The sequence below is a fragment of the Tupaia chinensis genome, unplaced genomic scaffold (assembly GCF_000334495.1).
Source record: "Tupaia chinensis unplaced genomic scaffold, TupChi_1.0 Scaffold147185_1, whole genome shotgun sequence".
Lineage (NCBI taxonomy): Eukaryota > Metazoa > Chordata > Mammalia > Scandentia > Tupaiidae > Tupaia > Tupaia belangeri.
Window position 1 is genome coordinate 1,759,883 of NW_006207036.1, and position 16,091 is coordinate 1,775,973.

The 16,091-nt window shown below is 36.1% G+C and overlaps 1 protein-coding gene across 8 annotated transcripts in view; it reads right to left on the minus strand.

The window, feature by feature from the left end:
* Positions 1 to 16,091, minus strand: part of USP25 (ubiquitin specific peptidase 25) — a 154,706-nt gene that overhangs the window by 122,928 nt on the left and 15,687 nt on the right. For 4 of the 8 annotated variants that reach the window (XM_027768684.1, XM_014584577.2, XM_027768687.1 and 1 more), the window contains 3 exons: positions 11,558 to 11,635; positions 7,348 to 7,492; positions 2,475 to 2,558 (listed from right to left, as the gene is read on the minus strand). In XM_027768684.1, the coding sequence (XP_027624485.1) occupies positions 2,475 to 2,544 (70 nt within the window). In that variant the 5' untranslated portion in view covers positions 2,545 to 2,558; positions 7,348 to 7,492; positions 11,558 to 11,635. Of the gene's footprint in view, positions 1 to 2,474; positions 2,559 to 7,347; positions 7,493 to 11,557; positions 11,636 to 16,091 lie in introns of those variants that run through there. The other 4 variants (XM_027768689.1, XM_027768685.1, XM_027768688.1 and 1 more) reach the window with 3 other exon arrangements.

Below are 16,091 nucleotides of genomic sequence, written 5' to 3' on the forward strand. Positions count from 1 at the left end.
TAATCTGCATTTTTAAGAGTATCCAAATTACGAACCAGCAAATAGAGTACAAGTTTTGTCACCAGACTCCCCTGTAGTTGACCGTGGTTCGAGTCTTAAACATTTTGGCTTGAAATTCACACCAGGCACATGTACCCTCTGCCAATTTAAACATAAAACAAACATTCCTGGGCCACCAGAAGAAAGAAGACACCTTTAAGAGAGAAAGGCAAATAGGAACACAAGGATGTTCAACACATCAGATTAGAGATGATAATACTGTCATTCTTACTCACTGAGCCTCACCCAGGTTGTGTCTTCACTGTTCAACTCCTAAACCAGACATTCTCCTGCCTCAGGCCTCAGCCCGGGATGCACTTCCCTTCAATAGCCATTATCTAAAATAGATTCACTCCCTCTCTTCACTCAGGTATCCATACAAACATGACCTCATCAAAGAGTCATTCTCTGACTCACTACCTAAAACAGCATATCCTACGTCCAGGCCACAACCACACCCCGTCACACTCTGTCTCTGCCCAGCTCTACTCTTATTCATGAACTTACTACCACCTAATAGCATGTATTTCTGTCCTCTCCCCTTGTAAACGAAGAATCAGTACTTCTGTTAATGGCTTATAAAAGTACCTGATATTATTATGCAATCAATAAATGATTGTTAGAATAATAATGGCTGGGTGCAGCCACTATGGACAAGACTGGTACCCACAGTCCACAAGTTCAATCCCTGGGGAAAACCTCGGCAGGAGCATGAGTGTCCAGGGTCCTGAGGAGCTGGAGGCTGGGGAAAGGGCAGCCTAGCATGAAAAGACCCTGTCAAGGGTGATTCTCACTCTCTCTCTCTTTCTCTTTCTCTCTTTCTCTCTCTCTCTCTCTCTCTCTCTCTCTCTCTCTCTCTGTATGTGTGTGAGAGAGACATATGTACATACAGACCTTCTATCATAAATAATAGGCTATTTGTAATAGTCTAGGTTAATACCTAGACTAAAGAACAGATCAAATTAATGAGTCATCTTCATAGTGGCAGTAATTAGAGGACTTTTGAATATATCTTCTATCCATCACAAACTTTTTCTATTAAGTGAAAAGAGTAATACATAATGGTATAATGTTAAAAGGATATAAGCTGTTTCCCACACTGCTCTCCCAGTCTTCTCTGCCCCAGTCAGCTTCCTGAAGATGTCCCTGCTTTTCCAATCAGCTCACTGCTGAAATCGGATCTTTAGCCCTGAGTTGTCCAATAGAACTTCCTGTGATGACGGAAATGTACTATTATATGTTCTGCCCAATATGGTAACTAATGTTGAGTACTTAAAATGTATTTGATGGAATAGAGGAACTGAATTCAAAATTGTTTCATTTTAATTACTACAAATGACTAATGGCAGCTACAACAAACAGGTCAACTCTCAATGCTTTAGTTCTGTTTTTAATAATAGCTACTAAAATTACAAGGGCAGCACTACTAAGCAGGGAAAGTGAATAGTAAAGGATTCATTTCCTAGTTTTGTTATTAATTTTATGTGTTTCAACTTGGACTATTAAAAAAATAGTACATTTTAGGGACCAGCAGTTAGTGTAATGGCTATGTCGCTGAACTCCCATGTAGTCGACCACAGTTCAAGTCTTAGACCCGGTGGCTTTACACCCATGCCAGACATTCGTGCTTGTGTGCCCAAGATTCCGAGAGGAGAATGGAGGAGAAGGGATTGCAGCGTGGCCATCTCCCCGGGGGGGTGATTTCTAGCTTTCTGTCTCTCTGTCTCTCTGGTGAGCGCAGTACCCTGTAACAAAAATCTCTCCAAAAAATAAATAAATAGTACATTTTATATGAAAAGCACAAAGCCCATGGCTATCATTCCATCCTAAAAGTAAAGCAAACTTATAAATTTATAAAGTTATATGTTATTCTATAGTTTATGTCTAATAGACTACATCTATTCACTTTGAAGCAGCTAAATGGATCTAGTCAGTTAGAAGTAACTTTCACACCATTTAGCATCTAATTTTCAAGCTTAACAGTGACTTCTAGTGAATCATCAAAATAGTTTAATATATTAAAATTGTCTATGGTTAAAACAGATATAACTTTCATTGCACTGATTCTTCTATATTTGAAGTTACTTGTTCAACAAATGTGGAAGTACCAGTGTTCAATTAAGAAAACTCCTGAACTGTTTAACAAAAGTGATTGATCTTCAGTAGGAGTAAGAACACCAGAACTGGATCAATTTCTCATGTGTGCTATTAGTCTGGCCAAGCAATTTAACCACAACAAGAGCTCTAAGGTAGATCCTCAAAGTTTTTCTCACCTCTATAAAATCTTCCACAAAAATTCAATATGTTTAGGAGAAAAAAATATACTGACTAAATTTTTGAAGGGTCTACCACTTAACAATCATTCCAATTTTTTATATTTTTTTCTAAAACTTATGTCAATATGTGGCATTACTTTCTGTGTCAAAATTACCTACCCAAATCCCTCTTATCTTTTGATCCACATTTTGATTGCTCAATTGTAGCACATCTTGTTCTGGTGAGCATATACTGTTTTTCTCCTGTTTTAAAAAAGTTCAAAAGGATTAAATGATCATGAAATAATGAACATTACTACCAGATTTCAACTTTGGCAAAAGCTCTGTATGGTGATATCTATGACAGATGTGCCATGATAAAAATTTTATAGAATCTTTCCTCTATTAAGTATGTCTGTGAGACTCAATACCTTGCATTGTTTCTTAAGCCTCACTTTCATTAGTATTTTGATTGTAATAGTGTTTGCTTTCAATAGTATTTTATTTCCCATTTAAAGCGTGGAATATGAAGCACTCATTTGAGAATCTACAACATCCAATCTCAATGGAAGAGTCAAGTAATGAAAAAATTTGCTTGGAATTTTTGCTAATATATTAAAAACGACTTGGGCCTTTTCCTATACTTAAACAGAGTATCAAACTACAGTATGGAATGCTACCAAAATAAAATAAAGAAGCCTGGTATGCTACCTCTAACTGTCTTTTATGTAGACATATTAGTTTTCCTTGAAATCGTTCCCCTTTTCTCTTAAAAATGAAAGGTCAACAGTCCACTGAAGAGGCACATAATTGTTCCAACAATTAAAAATGTAATTATTCCTTCAACATTAAATGAAGGTCTACAAATACAAGTATTCTTCAAATCACATAGCATAATTTACTTCAGCCTTTGCTGTATCAGAGTATGAATAAATAAAAAATTCCCAAGCCCAAAAGTATGACTTCTAAGAGATAATAGTTTAAGAACTACGCTTTTCTGGTCACCAGAAAAACATTTATTTTATTCCACCTCAAAGAGACTCAGTGTAATTACAGTCTAGTTTCTATCATGAAGGAAACATACAAATTTAGTATTAAATAGAAGTTTTTATTCCAAACTACGGATGTTTTGTCGGCACCATAATCAACAGATGACACCCTTAGAGCTAGTTCATGTTCTAGCCCTCATCACAAGAAATTTTACATTTAGAAAAGAAGAAAAAAAAATTATTAAAAATAAAAATCCATGACATATTTGAAAGAACTAAGTTAAAAGGTCAATTTTCAAATAACCATGTAATTCACATAAAATTGAGAAATGGTCAAAAAGGGTTTTCGTATCTATAACATTCCCTTGAGCACTGCTGTGGGGAGGGGGAGCGCTCTGATCATTCATTACTCTAAACTCCTGAAATACTAATGCAATTCTTTGTCAGGATGCCTACATTAGAAAAATGCATTCATGAGTAATTACTTTCCATCTTTCCTTCCCACATGTAATATTCCTTCCGAGAATTAAAAATAAGCAAAAGACTTCATTTATTCTTAACAATAACTCATAGTAATCTAAAGCAAGTACTTAAACACCTGCTAAGTATATGACAGCTTCTTACTTTCTTAATTTTTAAATCATATCACTGGATTATGACACTACTAAATTTAACTGCTCAATCAAGACTATTTTCTGAAGGCAAGTATACTTCTTCGAACTTCATAAAATACTTTGAAAATGTTAAATGAAAAAATAATGGTTCCTGTCAGCTATTTTTTTCTAGTTTGATGATGCTGCCATAGTGCTATCACCTCATTAAAGTTCTACGATCTCCAAAAAAAAAAAAAGGGAACCAGCAGTTGGCGTGATGGCTATGTCGCTGGACTCCCACGTAGTCGACGGCGGTTCACGTCTCGGACCGGGTGGCTTAAATCTCACGCCGGGCGCGTGTGCGTGCGTGCCCAGGATCCCGAGAGGAGAATGGAGGAGAAGGGATTGCGGCGTGACCATCCCCCCTGGGGGGTGATTTCTCGCTTTCTGTCTCTATGTCTCTGTCTGTCTGGCGAGCGTACGCACCCTATAGCGAAAACCTCTCCAAAAAAAAAAAAAAAGTTCTAGGATAACTTCCTATTCAGTAATCTGAAAACAACTTGATGAGCACTATCCTTATTGGCGCCCTGGTTAAAAGGACAGAATATTTGACAGTTAAACCACAGCAAGCAGTTTACTCGATGTTACAGTCAGTGGAGATGGAATCAGAAACTCCATTTCTCTAACTTTTATTTCAAGTGGGAAAAAAAAGTACTTAGTAAAGAGATACATACACAGGAAAAAATGTGCAAGTGAGGCATATGCCTTCTCAAATTAAGTTATCCTCTCCCTAAAGAAGTACTTAGTAAAGAGATGCATACACAGGGAAAAATGTGCAAGTGAGGCATACGCCTTCTCAAATTAAGTTATCCTCTCCCTAAAGGCAGTTATTAGAATTTCTTCTTCTCACTTTCGTAAAACAAGTACCTTCTTTTAGTTTTATAATTCTAACTTTCTCCTTTATACATTCTTAGGCTATTTCATGTCATGAAGTGTGCCATGCATGTAAAGACTTCAGAAAGACCTTTTGAAATATGTTTATCTTTTCAGCTAGAAAACTAAACTGTGCCTAGTCAATTTCCTGTTTGCTTCATTTTAACCGGCTGCTTTCAGTCTAAATCATTCTTTTCTTTTTACCTTTACTACCTACTGGGTCATCAGAAAAGGCATGACATATTTTTCTGTTTTTCTAGGAAAAATACATCATAACTTTTCCGATGACCCATAGTTTCTCCCCGACTCCCTAGTTTCAGAACCTTTAAAAATATGTTATTCTCAAATACTAATTCTTTCTATATTTATACCACTTCCTGTAACAAGCTTCTTACCCTTATCTCCTTTCATTAGTTTTATAATAGCTGCTCTATATATACTCTTAATAATATTTCAGTGAATATATTTTGAGCTCTATGGATGTTCAGTTAAATAATTCCAAAATAACACAGTAGTTGTTATGACAGAAACATGCCCCAGATGCTGAAGAACAGCACTTGGTCCAACCTGGAGGCCAAGGAAGACATTCTCTAGCAAGCAGCTCCTAAGCTATATCTTCTAAGACCAGAATAAATAAGGCTCGGCAGGGAAAGGCCACAGGGGATTCCAGACAGAAGGAACAGTAAATTCTGTAGTATCACAGTGTAACAAAAAAAGAGGAAGAAAACAATAGAAAATGAGGTTAGAGATGCAGATAATTTGTCTTTAACTTTGATATAAGCAGTTAGATCTATCTTATACAAATCTTCCATCACTCATCAACTAAAAGATACATGTATACCAGCTTTGGTTGACATAGGATCTTTTGTGGAACAAAAACATTAAGAATATTCTAAAAATTAGAAATTAAAATATTTTATCAATAACTTTTAAATAGTATTTACTGTTAATCAATACCCATAAACATCTATGTAAATGGGTTCTTTCTGTTTTTTTCCAAGCTTTGAGAGAGTCTATAAAGGGACCAGCAGTTAGCATAATGGCTATGTCGCTGGGTTCCCATGTAGTCAACTGTGGTTCGAGTCTCGGACCAGGTGGCTTAAACGCACACCGGGCGTGTGTGTATGTGCGTGCCCAAGATCCCAAGAGGAGAATGGAGGAGAAGGGATTGTGGCATGGCCATCCCCCATGGGGGTGATTTCTTACTTTCTGTCTCTCTGTCTTTTCAGTGAGCACATGTGCCCTATAGCAAAAACCTCTCAAAAAAATAGAAAGAGAGGGTCCATAAACAAAACAAGAAACTTTCTTTAAAAATATAATGCATAAAAATAAACATCTACATTTTATATAATTATTAAATCATAATGAGATGTGGAGATAACAATATATTTTGAAAACCTCTGGGTGATATGTAAAGTATATAGTCAAGAAAATCTAGAGTCCATGTAAAGTCTTTTACGTATGTATGTATGTACATATGTGCACATGCACACATACAAGAAGACTTCATGGAAAAATTAAAGTAAACTTTTATTTGGGTGCAAATATATAATTAATACATACTTTCTATATAATGTGCATTTTTTACGAACTTTCGGAAGACCCCTCTTATGTGTGCACAAGGCAACATCAAAAGTTTTAGAAAAAATCTTAAAATACAAGTTTATTTTTATATTTAAAAAGACATTTTTTTAATGTGTCAGAAGGTATGTGTGCTTGCCAGAGAAAAACAGAGTAGGAAAGGGAGAAAGCACCCCCTGATGGGGCACAGTCCCACTGCAATCCCTGTCTTCCATCTTTCCACTCTGTTGGTATTTGGGCCATACATCACACTTGCCCAGTGTGTTTTTCAAGCCACCAGGTCCAGGATTCAAAGAGCACAATTAGCCATGTGGAATCCTGCTTTCTTAATCACTAGGCCAAAGGGCCAGCCCAAGAGGCAAACATTTTGAAATCTATGCATAAGTTTCATAATGTACATTCTCCATCAAATTTCTGAAAGCCCCACCACCACCACCCATATCTCCAGAATACCTTTCTTCAAAGGTTTGGAGGGTTTGGGGAGAAAAGATGAAGGGGGATTTTGTTACATGGTTTTCCTCACATCTTTATTTGAAAGGGAGGAAGAATAAAGGAAAATTTTGTTAAATGATAAATCTACCAATAATTAAAAATACTTTACCTTCAAAAGTAATACTAAGATCTCTACGAATACTTAAAACCCACAAAACAGATGATTGTGTCCATTTCAGAAATTTTAGAAATATTTTCTCTTATTATGAATATGGTACTTTAAACTATCACTTATTTTGAAACAGCAAATACTATACACCAAATAATATGAAAGGATATATAACTGAAATCAAATCTTTTACTTCTAATCTGGAAAACATATAATGTAACTAATAAAAATGTATGCTTCCTTTCAACTACTCTAAAAAGAACTAAGTAATTATTTTTTTGTTCTTGACCTATTTAAGCAAGTAAGTTTTTTCAGTATAGTTCTACTAAAATATTAAGAAATAAAAGAAGACTTACTTGTGTCTGCTTGGCTTCCCACACTGATGTATCTGTCATTGCCAGGAAGAGCTGTTTGGTAGTAGGTCGTCTCCTCCTGCTGAGGGGTCTTCGCATTCTTCGCAGTCAGGAAAGCCACCGCTAATTCCAAGTTTCCATTACTATCCTTCAAATATCAGGACAGGACATCAAATGCTTTGGAGTAAGTCTATTCATACTCTCAAAAAACGTATGCAATTTTCACGAGAATAACTAAAATTTTACAGCAAAAATCATAGATTTGAAATTATTCCATATGTGATTTTAATTTTACAGTGTAAATTTATCATATAAGAAGTATACATCATCAATTGTAACTCCATTCCTAATTAAAATTACTAATATAAAAATCAATTATCTGATATCTTAGTTTTCAATTCCGTAGTTTTCTAATTTCTTAGTTTTCTACTATTTTCATATCTGCTTAACAAAAGATAATCACAGACATAGTTTTAAACAAATGAATAAAATAAAAATAATTTCTGGAAATTCCCGTATGAGAGTCCAAAATGAATATTTAAAATAGAACTTCTGCCAATATTGACAATAAAAGATATTCTTTTTAATTTGGATATTGGATATATACCAAGAGGAATGCTTTTTTAAAAAACAAAGTATCAAGGACTTGTATAATAGTAAGAAAATAGCAAAATGAGCTCAAGATTGACAATATGGATACAGAACTCCTAGACAAAAGTGCTCAATATTCAAGATGACAATCTAACCCAAATTAAATATACCAATTTTACATAGTTCTCATCAAGACTATATCTAGACAAAATGATTCTAATGTTTATTTATAAGAAAGCAGATGTTAGAATAAGTGAGAATTTTTAAACAGCAAAATTATGAGATCTGTCTAGTTTATCTTTATATTCTCTGTAAGTTTAACAATAAATAAAACATAACACTAGCTCTAAGACAGCTCATTGAAACAATGTAGGACACCCAGATGTTAATCATGAAGTTATCTTTGCAACAGAAAGCCAAAGCCTGGAAGGCTCTGCAGGCACCAATAACTTCCTCATACATATGATAAGTACGACAGGAAGCCAGTGGAGGAGGCTGGATAGGAGAGACAAAAGGTTTACTGGACTGCGCACTGGAGATAGACTACAGAAGCAGAGGGCCCAACATCGTTTGTTATATTAAATGTGGGGACCTAAGAGAAAAAGGATCAGGATGATTTCAAAATTCAAGGCCTACAGAATTAGAAGAAACAAGTTCCTAAAATCCACCTCGATTCCAATTCTAGCAATGAGGAAAGAGAAGAGTGCAGAAGAGTGCAGTTTGTAAACCAACATAGCTTGAAATGTTCTCTCCCACAAGCATTACAAGATTTTTAAATGACTCATCCAAAATATGGCTATAACATGCTCTAACTCTATTGTTGGAAATGTAAGCTAAGCATAAAGTAAATTGCAATAACAATGACGAACACTAATTGAGCACTTACTGTATAACAAAAAATATGCTGTTTTTCATATAGGGGTTAAATACCCCCTATCAGAAATGTTTGGGACCAGAAGTGCTAACAATTTTTCCAGATTTTGTAATATTTGCATATACATAATGAGATTACTTGGGAGATAGAACAAAAGGCTAAGCATGAAATATATTATATTCCATATATACCTTAAACATAACCTGAAGGTAGTTTTATAGAATATTCTTGTATTACAGCATCTTGACCATGACCCTTTCATATGAGATCAAGTATGGAATTTTCAACTTGTGGCATTATGTCAGGACCCAAAAGTTCCAGGTTTTGAAATAGTACAGATTTTCAGATCAGAAATGATCAACCTGTGCTACCTCATATACAAAAAAAAAAAAACAAAAAAAAAAAAACACCTAAATACAGCAAGAATTTACACAACTTGAAGGTCATTTACTTTGCATGACTAAAAATAGACTCTTAAAACTGCTGAAATAAGGAACCAGCAGTTGGCAAAATGGCTATGTCGCTGAACTCCCACGCAGCCGACCATGGTTTGAGTCCCAGTAGTTTAAACTCACACCGGGCACATGTGCGTGTGTGCCCAAGATCCCTAGAGGAGAATGGAGGAAAAGGGATTGCAGTGTGGCCATCCCCGCTAGGGGATAACTTCTCGCTTTCTATCTCTCTGTCTGTCTTTCTAGCGAGCGCACGCACCCTATAGCAAAAACCTCTCAAAAAAAGAGAAACAACTGCTGAAATCAGATTGCATTCTGCAAACTCTTTATTGGTGTATCATAAGGAGAGTCAACTCACTATTAAACATCCTACAAATTAATAATGTACAACAATTAATGTTTAAATATAGACTGTCTTCCCCAACTAGTACTAACTGAAACCAAAGTTCGAAGAAAAGCAAACAAAAACCTATGCTCATACAACTTACATCAAAGGAAATATGGAACAAGCCTGAATTTGAACTATATGTTTCCTAAATTTAAAAAAAACAAAAATGAATTTGCTAAATTTATCCTGGCAAGGTGATGATAGGCTGTAGTCTCAAACTCAGTGATACATAACGGGAAAGGCACTTTCTAAAAATAGACATAGAATAATTTACTCATGACATTTATCGGAATAAAGAAAGAACTGGCAATCATCTAAATGTCATAATTATAAAAACTGAGGGGCAGCACTTCTGCCTCCTCCCCAAATACTTACAGTGGCTTCCTGAGTCCTATATTACTGCTCGAAACAGTACTATCTCTTAATTTTCCTGACGGAGAAATAAGAAGCAGCAAAGCTTCTAGTAAAAGAAGCGGAAACTATGTATGGCACCCTGAGAAAAGACGGCATGGGTGTCCACTTCAAGCTTGGCCATATATGTGATCTTGGGCTTGGTACTTTAACCTCTCTGTTCCCTCATCTTCAAAAGGGGAATTGAAAAAATACTTACAGAATTATTATGAGAAGGAGTAGGCCCATATTATGTACTTAAAATAGTGTTTGATGAGACCAGCAGATGACATAATGGTTACATCACTGGACTCCCCCATAGTCAACCATAGTGTGAGTCCCAGATCCAGAGGCTTAACACACATGGGGCGCATGTACATGCATGCCCAAAATCCCAAGAGAAGCCACCCACTCTGGGGTGGGAGGTGATTTCTTGCTTTCTGTCTGCCTTTCCCTGTCTCTCTGGCAAGTGCATGCACCCTATAGAAAAACTCTCTTTAAAAAAAAAAAGTGTTTGGTACTATTAAGTGTTTAATAAGTGCTAGTTATTGTGACAGTTTAGATTATAATCATCTAAATGATAAATCATTTCTAAAAACAAATGAAGAATCATTTTGTTGGAGAGGTTTTCGCTATAGGGCGCATGTGCTCGCCAGACAGGCAGACAGAGAGAGAGAGACAGAAAGCGAGAAATCACCCCCTAGGGGGATGGTCACGCTGCAATCCCCTCTCCTCCACTCTCCTCTTGGGATCTTGGGCACGCACGCACACGCACCCGGCGTGAGTTTTAAGCCACCGGGTCCAGGACGTGAACCACAGTCAACTACATGGGAGTCGAGTTTGACGACATAGCCATTACGCTAACTGCTGGTCCAACAAATGAAGAATCTTTATGGTCTGAAATCTGTAGTTATATTAACTTTTTCTAACAGAGCAAGGTCCGAAGAACTGGAGTTTTGTATATGATTACAGTGGCAAAAATTGTATTCGGCCTTTAGTAGCAATATACATGAGCTTAAAATAGAATTCTACTTCTTGAGTATCTTTTATTCATTTGATCTTTTCAATGTAAATATCCATCTGACTTAACTCACCTGGAAGTCTATGTGGAAACAAGGTACATTTAGACAAAATCAAACTGATGCACTGCACTTTACTGTACATACTAAAGATTTAAAAGCTTGAAAAATCTCACAGGTATGCACATGAGTATGCATGCCCAAAATCCCAGAAGGGGAAGGGATTGCTGTGTGGCCATCTCCTCAGGAGGTAATTTCTCACTTTCCCTCTCTCTCTCCTTCCCCCTCCCTTCCTCCCTCCCTCCCCCCCCCTCTCCAGAAAAGTGTGCATGCCCTATGAAAAAAAATTTTATAAAAACTAATAAGCTCAAAACTGTCATATGCTAAGCAACACTCTATAAACATTCATTCCTATATCTATATTACCACATAATATAACTAAAGAATTGATTTTTAAATATGCCATGCAGTAGAGATGTTTTATAAACAGAGGCCATACCTTCAAGGCTTGCTGTAGTATCTGGGTGTCATTAATCCCAGTAATTTCTCTCAGTTGATTCAAAAACGTCTGTTGGTGCTAGAGTAAAGGGGGGAAAAAACATTATACTTTGAAAATCCATAAGGAGAAGAAAATGACCTTTAAGTGGAAATTAAAAGGTACTTGAACCAAATAATAATAATAATAATAATAAAACTTAAGGAAGACTGAAAATGCTTCACCTTTTAAAAAGAATGAATCATACTGTGGAGAACCCTGGTTCCATTTTCGTGTTTTCAGAGGAGAACTTATACATTACTCCCCAAGGAGTCTCGCTGAACTAAGTTTCTGCCCATCCGTCACCCCATCATTTATGCCTCCCAACAAGAAAAGAAGTGACTGGGGGCAACCAGGTGGCATGGAGGCTAAGGTGCTGGAGTCCCACATGGCCAAAGTATGAGTCTCAGACCTGGCAGCTTGAAGATCATGCCAGGTGCATGTGCATATATGCCCAGAACCCTGAGTGGACAAGGGAGAAAAAGGGACTGCAGTATGCCTATGCCCTTATGGCAAAAACTATTAAAAAAGAAAGAAAGAGAGAGAGAGAAGGAAAGAAAAAAAAAAGAGAGAAGAGAAAAGTGATCTACACGATGGTTAAGCCCAAGGATAACACCTGAGCACCTGGGATGTTTGGAAAATCCACGCTTTTGGCAGGCCATACACTAGATGGGTTAATTTCATTATGGGTATCCTCAAATTGATTCAAGAAGAAAAGACCAGCTCATTCTCCAAGTCAACTATCATAAAAGATCATCAACCGAGTCGATCGTTTCTCCTCATTTGCTTCAGTTATGCTTACACCCTCGGTTTAATCTATTATCTCTATCAGACAGAAAAAGAGATAGAGGGATAGGATTCTACTATCAAATGTTCTTGATCTTCCATAATTAAAAACCAAAACTATTAAACAGCACCACGAAATAAAGAAAGCATAATGAATATGACAGGAAAAACAAGCCTAGTCACTAGAATAAATCTGGAATTGCTAAAATCTTTCTTAAAAATGTCTTACATTTTATTCAATAATAATTCAGTCAAGAATCTTCAACAGATATTAAAACTATGACATGAAAGCTTATGAGTACTAGAATATTCAGATAGTTTCAGATGCTCTTCCTACAAATTATGAGGACAAAAAAATAGCTTCATATTAAAAAACTTGACCGGTAACTCCTTAACCAAGAGATCAAAACAATAATTGACAATAATGGGATAAAATAACACTGTGTGCCTCCTGAAAAACTAGAACCTGCCAAGTGAAAATTAAGGAAGCATCAGACAAACCCAAACTGAGAGGCACTGTGCAAAATAACTGCTCTATTATCTGGAAAAGTGTCCATATCATGAAAGAAAAACAGTGAGTTTCTACATTAAGAGTCTGGCAACCAAATGTAACATGGAAAGTCCAGCTACACCTCATAGTAAATGCTATCCATGATATTGCTCGGATAGCTGGATAAATATGAGTATGGGCTAATAAGCAATGATATTCCATCAATATTAAATTACTGAATTTGGTAATTACAACACAGTAAGAAAATATCTTAGGAAATAAATAGGACTGCAACTTACTCTCAAAAATCTCAGAAAAAAAAAAGAAAATTAAGTTATGGAAGTTTTTGTACTAGTCTTGCAACTTCAAATTTGAAATCATTTCAAAATGAATTTTGAATATGTTCTGCATGGATCAGATTTGTTGATGTCAGATTGAAAAATAAGCATTTCAAAACACGCTTGACAATTTAAATAAGCATAACATAGATACATTCAGAAGCCAAAGGTCCTCAAAAAAAAAAAATCACAAAATGAAAAGGAGGAAAAAAAGCAACTTATAATGTTTGAGATAATGCAATCTGAACATTTTTTATTGCAACCATATGTATCAGAAGCCATACTTCATCCAACTAGCGGCTTCAACATTCTAGAGTGCCTTTTTTCCTAACACTAAGAAGACTGGCAGTGGGCAGTGGAAACCTGATAAGGACACCCAACATGACACAAACAAAGGATCCAAGCTCTTTCTTTCTTCTACCACTCCAAAATTTTTATGTGTCACATATAATATGTCTTATTCCATGGTCTCTTCCTCCAGTGTCCTAAGTTCTAGGTAGGATAATGGAATGGTAAAGGACCAAAGTATCTGCTTTGAATAAAAACTGCCTTTTTAATACACTTATCAGTAGACTTTACTTAAGGAGAAGCCAGAACAAAGTTGTGTAGCCATTCCTAACTAGAGAGGCTGGAAAATAAATTATTCAGCTAGGCAAAAAGCTATTCAGAAAAGAAAATCTCCCAGGTATGTGAGTTTGCATGCCCATATATTAGATACTTGTTGGTAATGTCTGCTATGCTGTTAAAAGAACTTTCATTTCTATAACAATCTTATTAAAGAGCTGACATAATAAGACTCTGTAATAATATGATACTGTAGGGAGTGGCCAAATCTGACCTAAACAATAGTGATCTTTAAAGACAAGCGAAGGCACAGACCTGCTCTCCTGGACCCATGCTGCACAGCCAGCAGAGGTTAAAGGAAACCTTAAGAACTTTAAGGAGTTAAAGTAAACTTCCCAGTGCAGACCAGGGAAGGCTTGTTTAGAACCGCAAGATGTTCCACAGACGCAGTCAATAATAGAAAAACACCTTCCTTCTCCCATTGCCCTATGAAAGAATAAACCTGGAAACAGCTCAGTGCCATGACAACCTCCATCAGAGACACCCGGTCTGCCCAGTCTCCGCTTTTCTCTACTTGCGTGTCTGTTTTTTTCCAAGCCAACACTGCTCCCATTCGGGGGTTCCACCGCCCCACCTCACAGGACATGGCACAATATATGACAAGATATATAAGCAGGGGCGGGTGATGGCACAGCAGTACACAAATGGACTGACACGGGAAAGATCCTATGTTCACGTCCTGGCCCCTCTCTGAGCACACCAAATGCATGTATCCATGACCTGGGCTGGTGAGGCTGTGATGCATTGTGGTATGAAGAACTTGCCTCTCTGTTTCTCCCCATCTCATGGAAGAAATAAATTAAAAAATAATAATAATAATTTAAAGAACATACACAAAGTCATATAAAATGCCAAGAAGTATCAGGATAACTGAATGAAAGAATCAAATTGCCAAATCTATAGGAATGAAATATGAGAAAAAGAAAATCATCTTTAGATCTATCAAATTTTCTAGTATCATTCAGAAAATTACTAGTAACTATCACTAGAATCTTGACTGAATTATGTAATACCCAATGTTACATATTAAAGACTTAAAATTTCTATAGAAATTCTTTATCTAATTCAATGTCTTAGTTTACTAAACATGAAATATTTTTTAAATGTTCCAAGCCTGTTTGTAATAGCACTAACAGATATTCCAAATGTCATTCTTTACATAAGGTCTTAATTTTCTCAACCATATATTATTCAATAGTGGGCCAAGGAAAGATAATTGACTACCAAGGAAACCACTCATTTGTACAAACGTGGATGGTTATTATATAGTAAAAAATGAAAAAGATGTTAATGTCCTTCCACTGAAGAAGTGGTTCTTTAACTTTTATGTGCATAAGAATGACTTAATGAGTTATAAATAAAGAAGATCCCCAAACCTGCAGAGTTTTAATCCATTATTAATCCCAGAGACAGTGACTATAGGTATTCTGCATATTTAATAAGCACTCAAATGATTTTGATGCAAATAGACTCAAAAGCATATCTTGTGATAAGCAAACTGCAGATTTTTTAAGAGAAGTGTATGTAATCTATAGAAACTATCTTCAACTCACATCAAGTTAAAGTGGTGGACCACAATATACTTACATACATATAACTGACTACAGAGTAAAATGAAAACATGGAGAGAGCACAAAAAAGATACCTAGGATAGACTCCTAATTCTTCCATTCCTGTATCCATACAACTTTGTCACTTTTCAGTTCCTCCCATTAGAGATACAATATATTTCCTTGTGGCATCTATGATAGGCTTTGTAAAAAGGCATGTTAGCAAATAGCGTATAAGCAGACGTGAAATGAACTTGCATGGTTGGGCTTGCCCTCTTGGACTTCTGCATTCTCCTAAAGAAGAATATGACCTGGGTAATCCACTTGCCTTGGAAGAATGGGCACGTGTGTAGAGACACACCAGCCAACTGGCAAATGTAAGGAGATGATGATGTACTTAAATATGCCACTGAATGTGGAGGTGATTTGTTATGGCAATAGCTGACTGACATGGTATGCAGTAAGAATATGAGATATTTCATGGGGAGAAGGAAGGTCTCTAAAATTTTGGTTTTAGGGTTTGTTTTGTTAAAGTCAATTAAATATCCTAATAAAACCAATCCAGGTAAAACTGTAACATGGTTCATGTTCTCATAAATTCTGACTGAGAATGAAACAATGAAAAGAAAAGATTGTACAGGGAGGAGAAGTCAGGGTGAGAAAGAGAAATGGCCAAAGAATTTTCTTAGCTAAATTAACCAAAAGGGAAA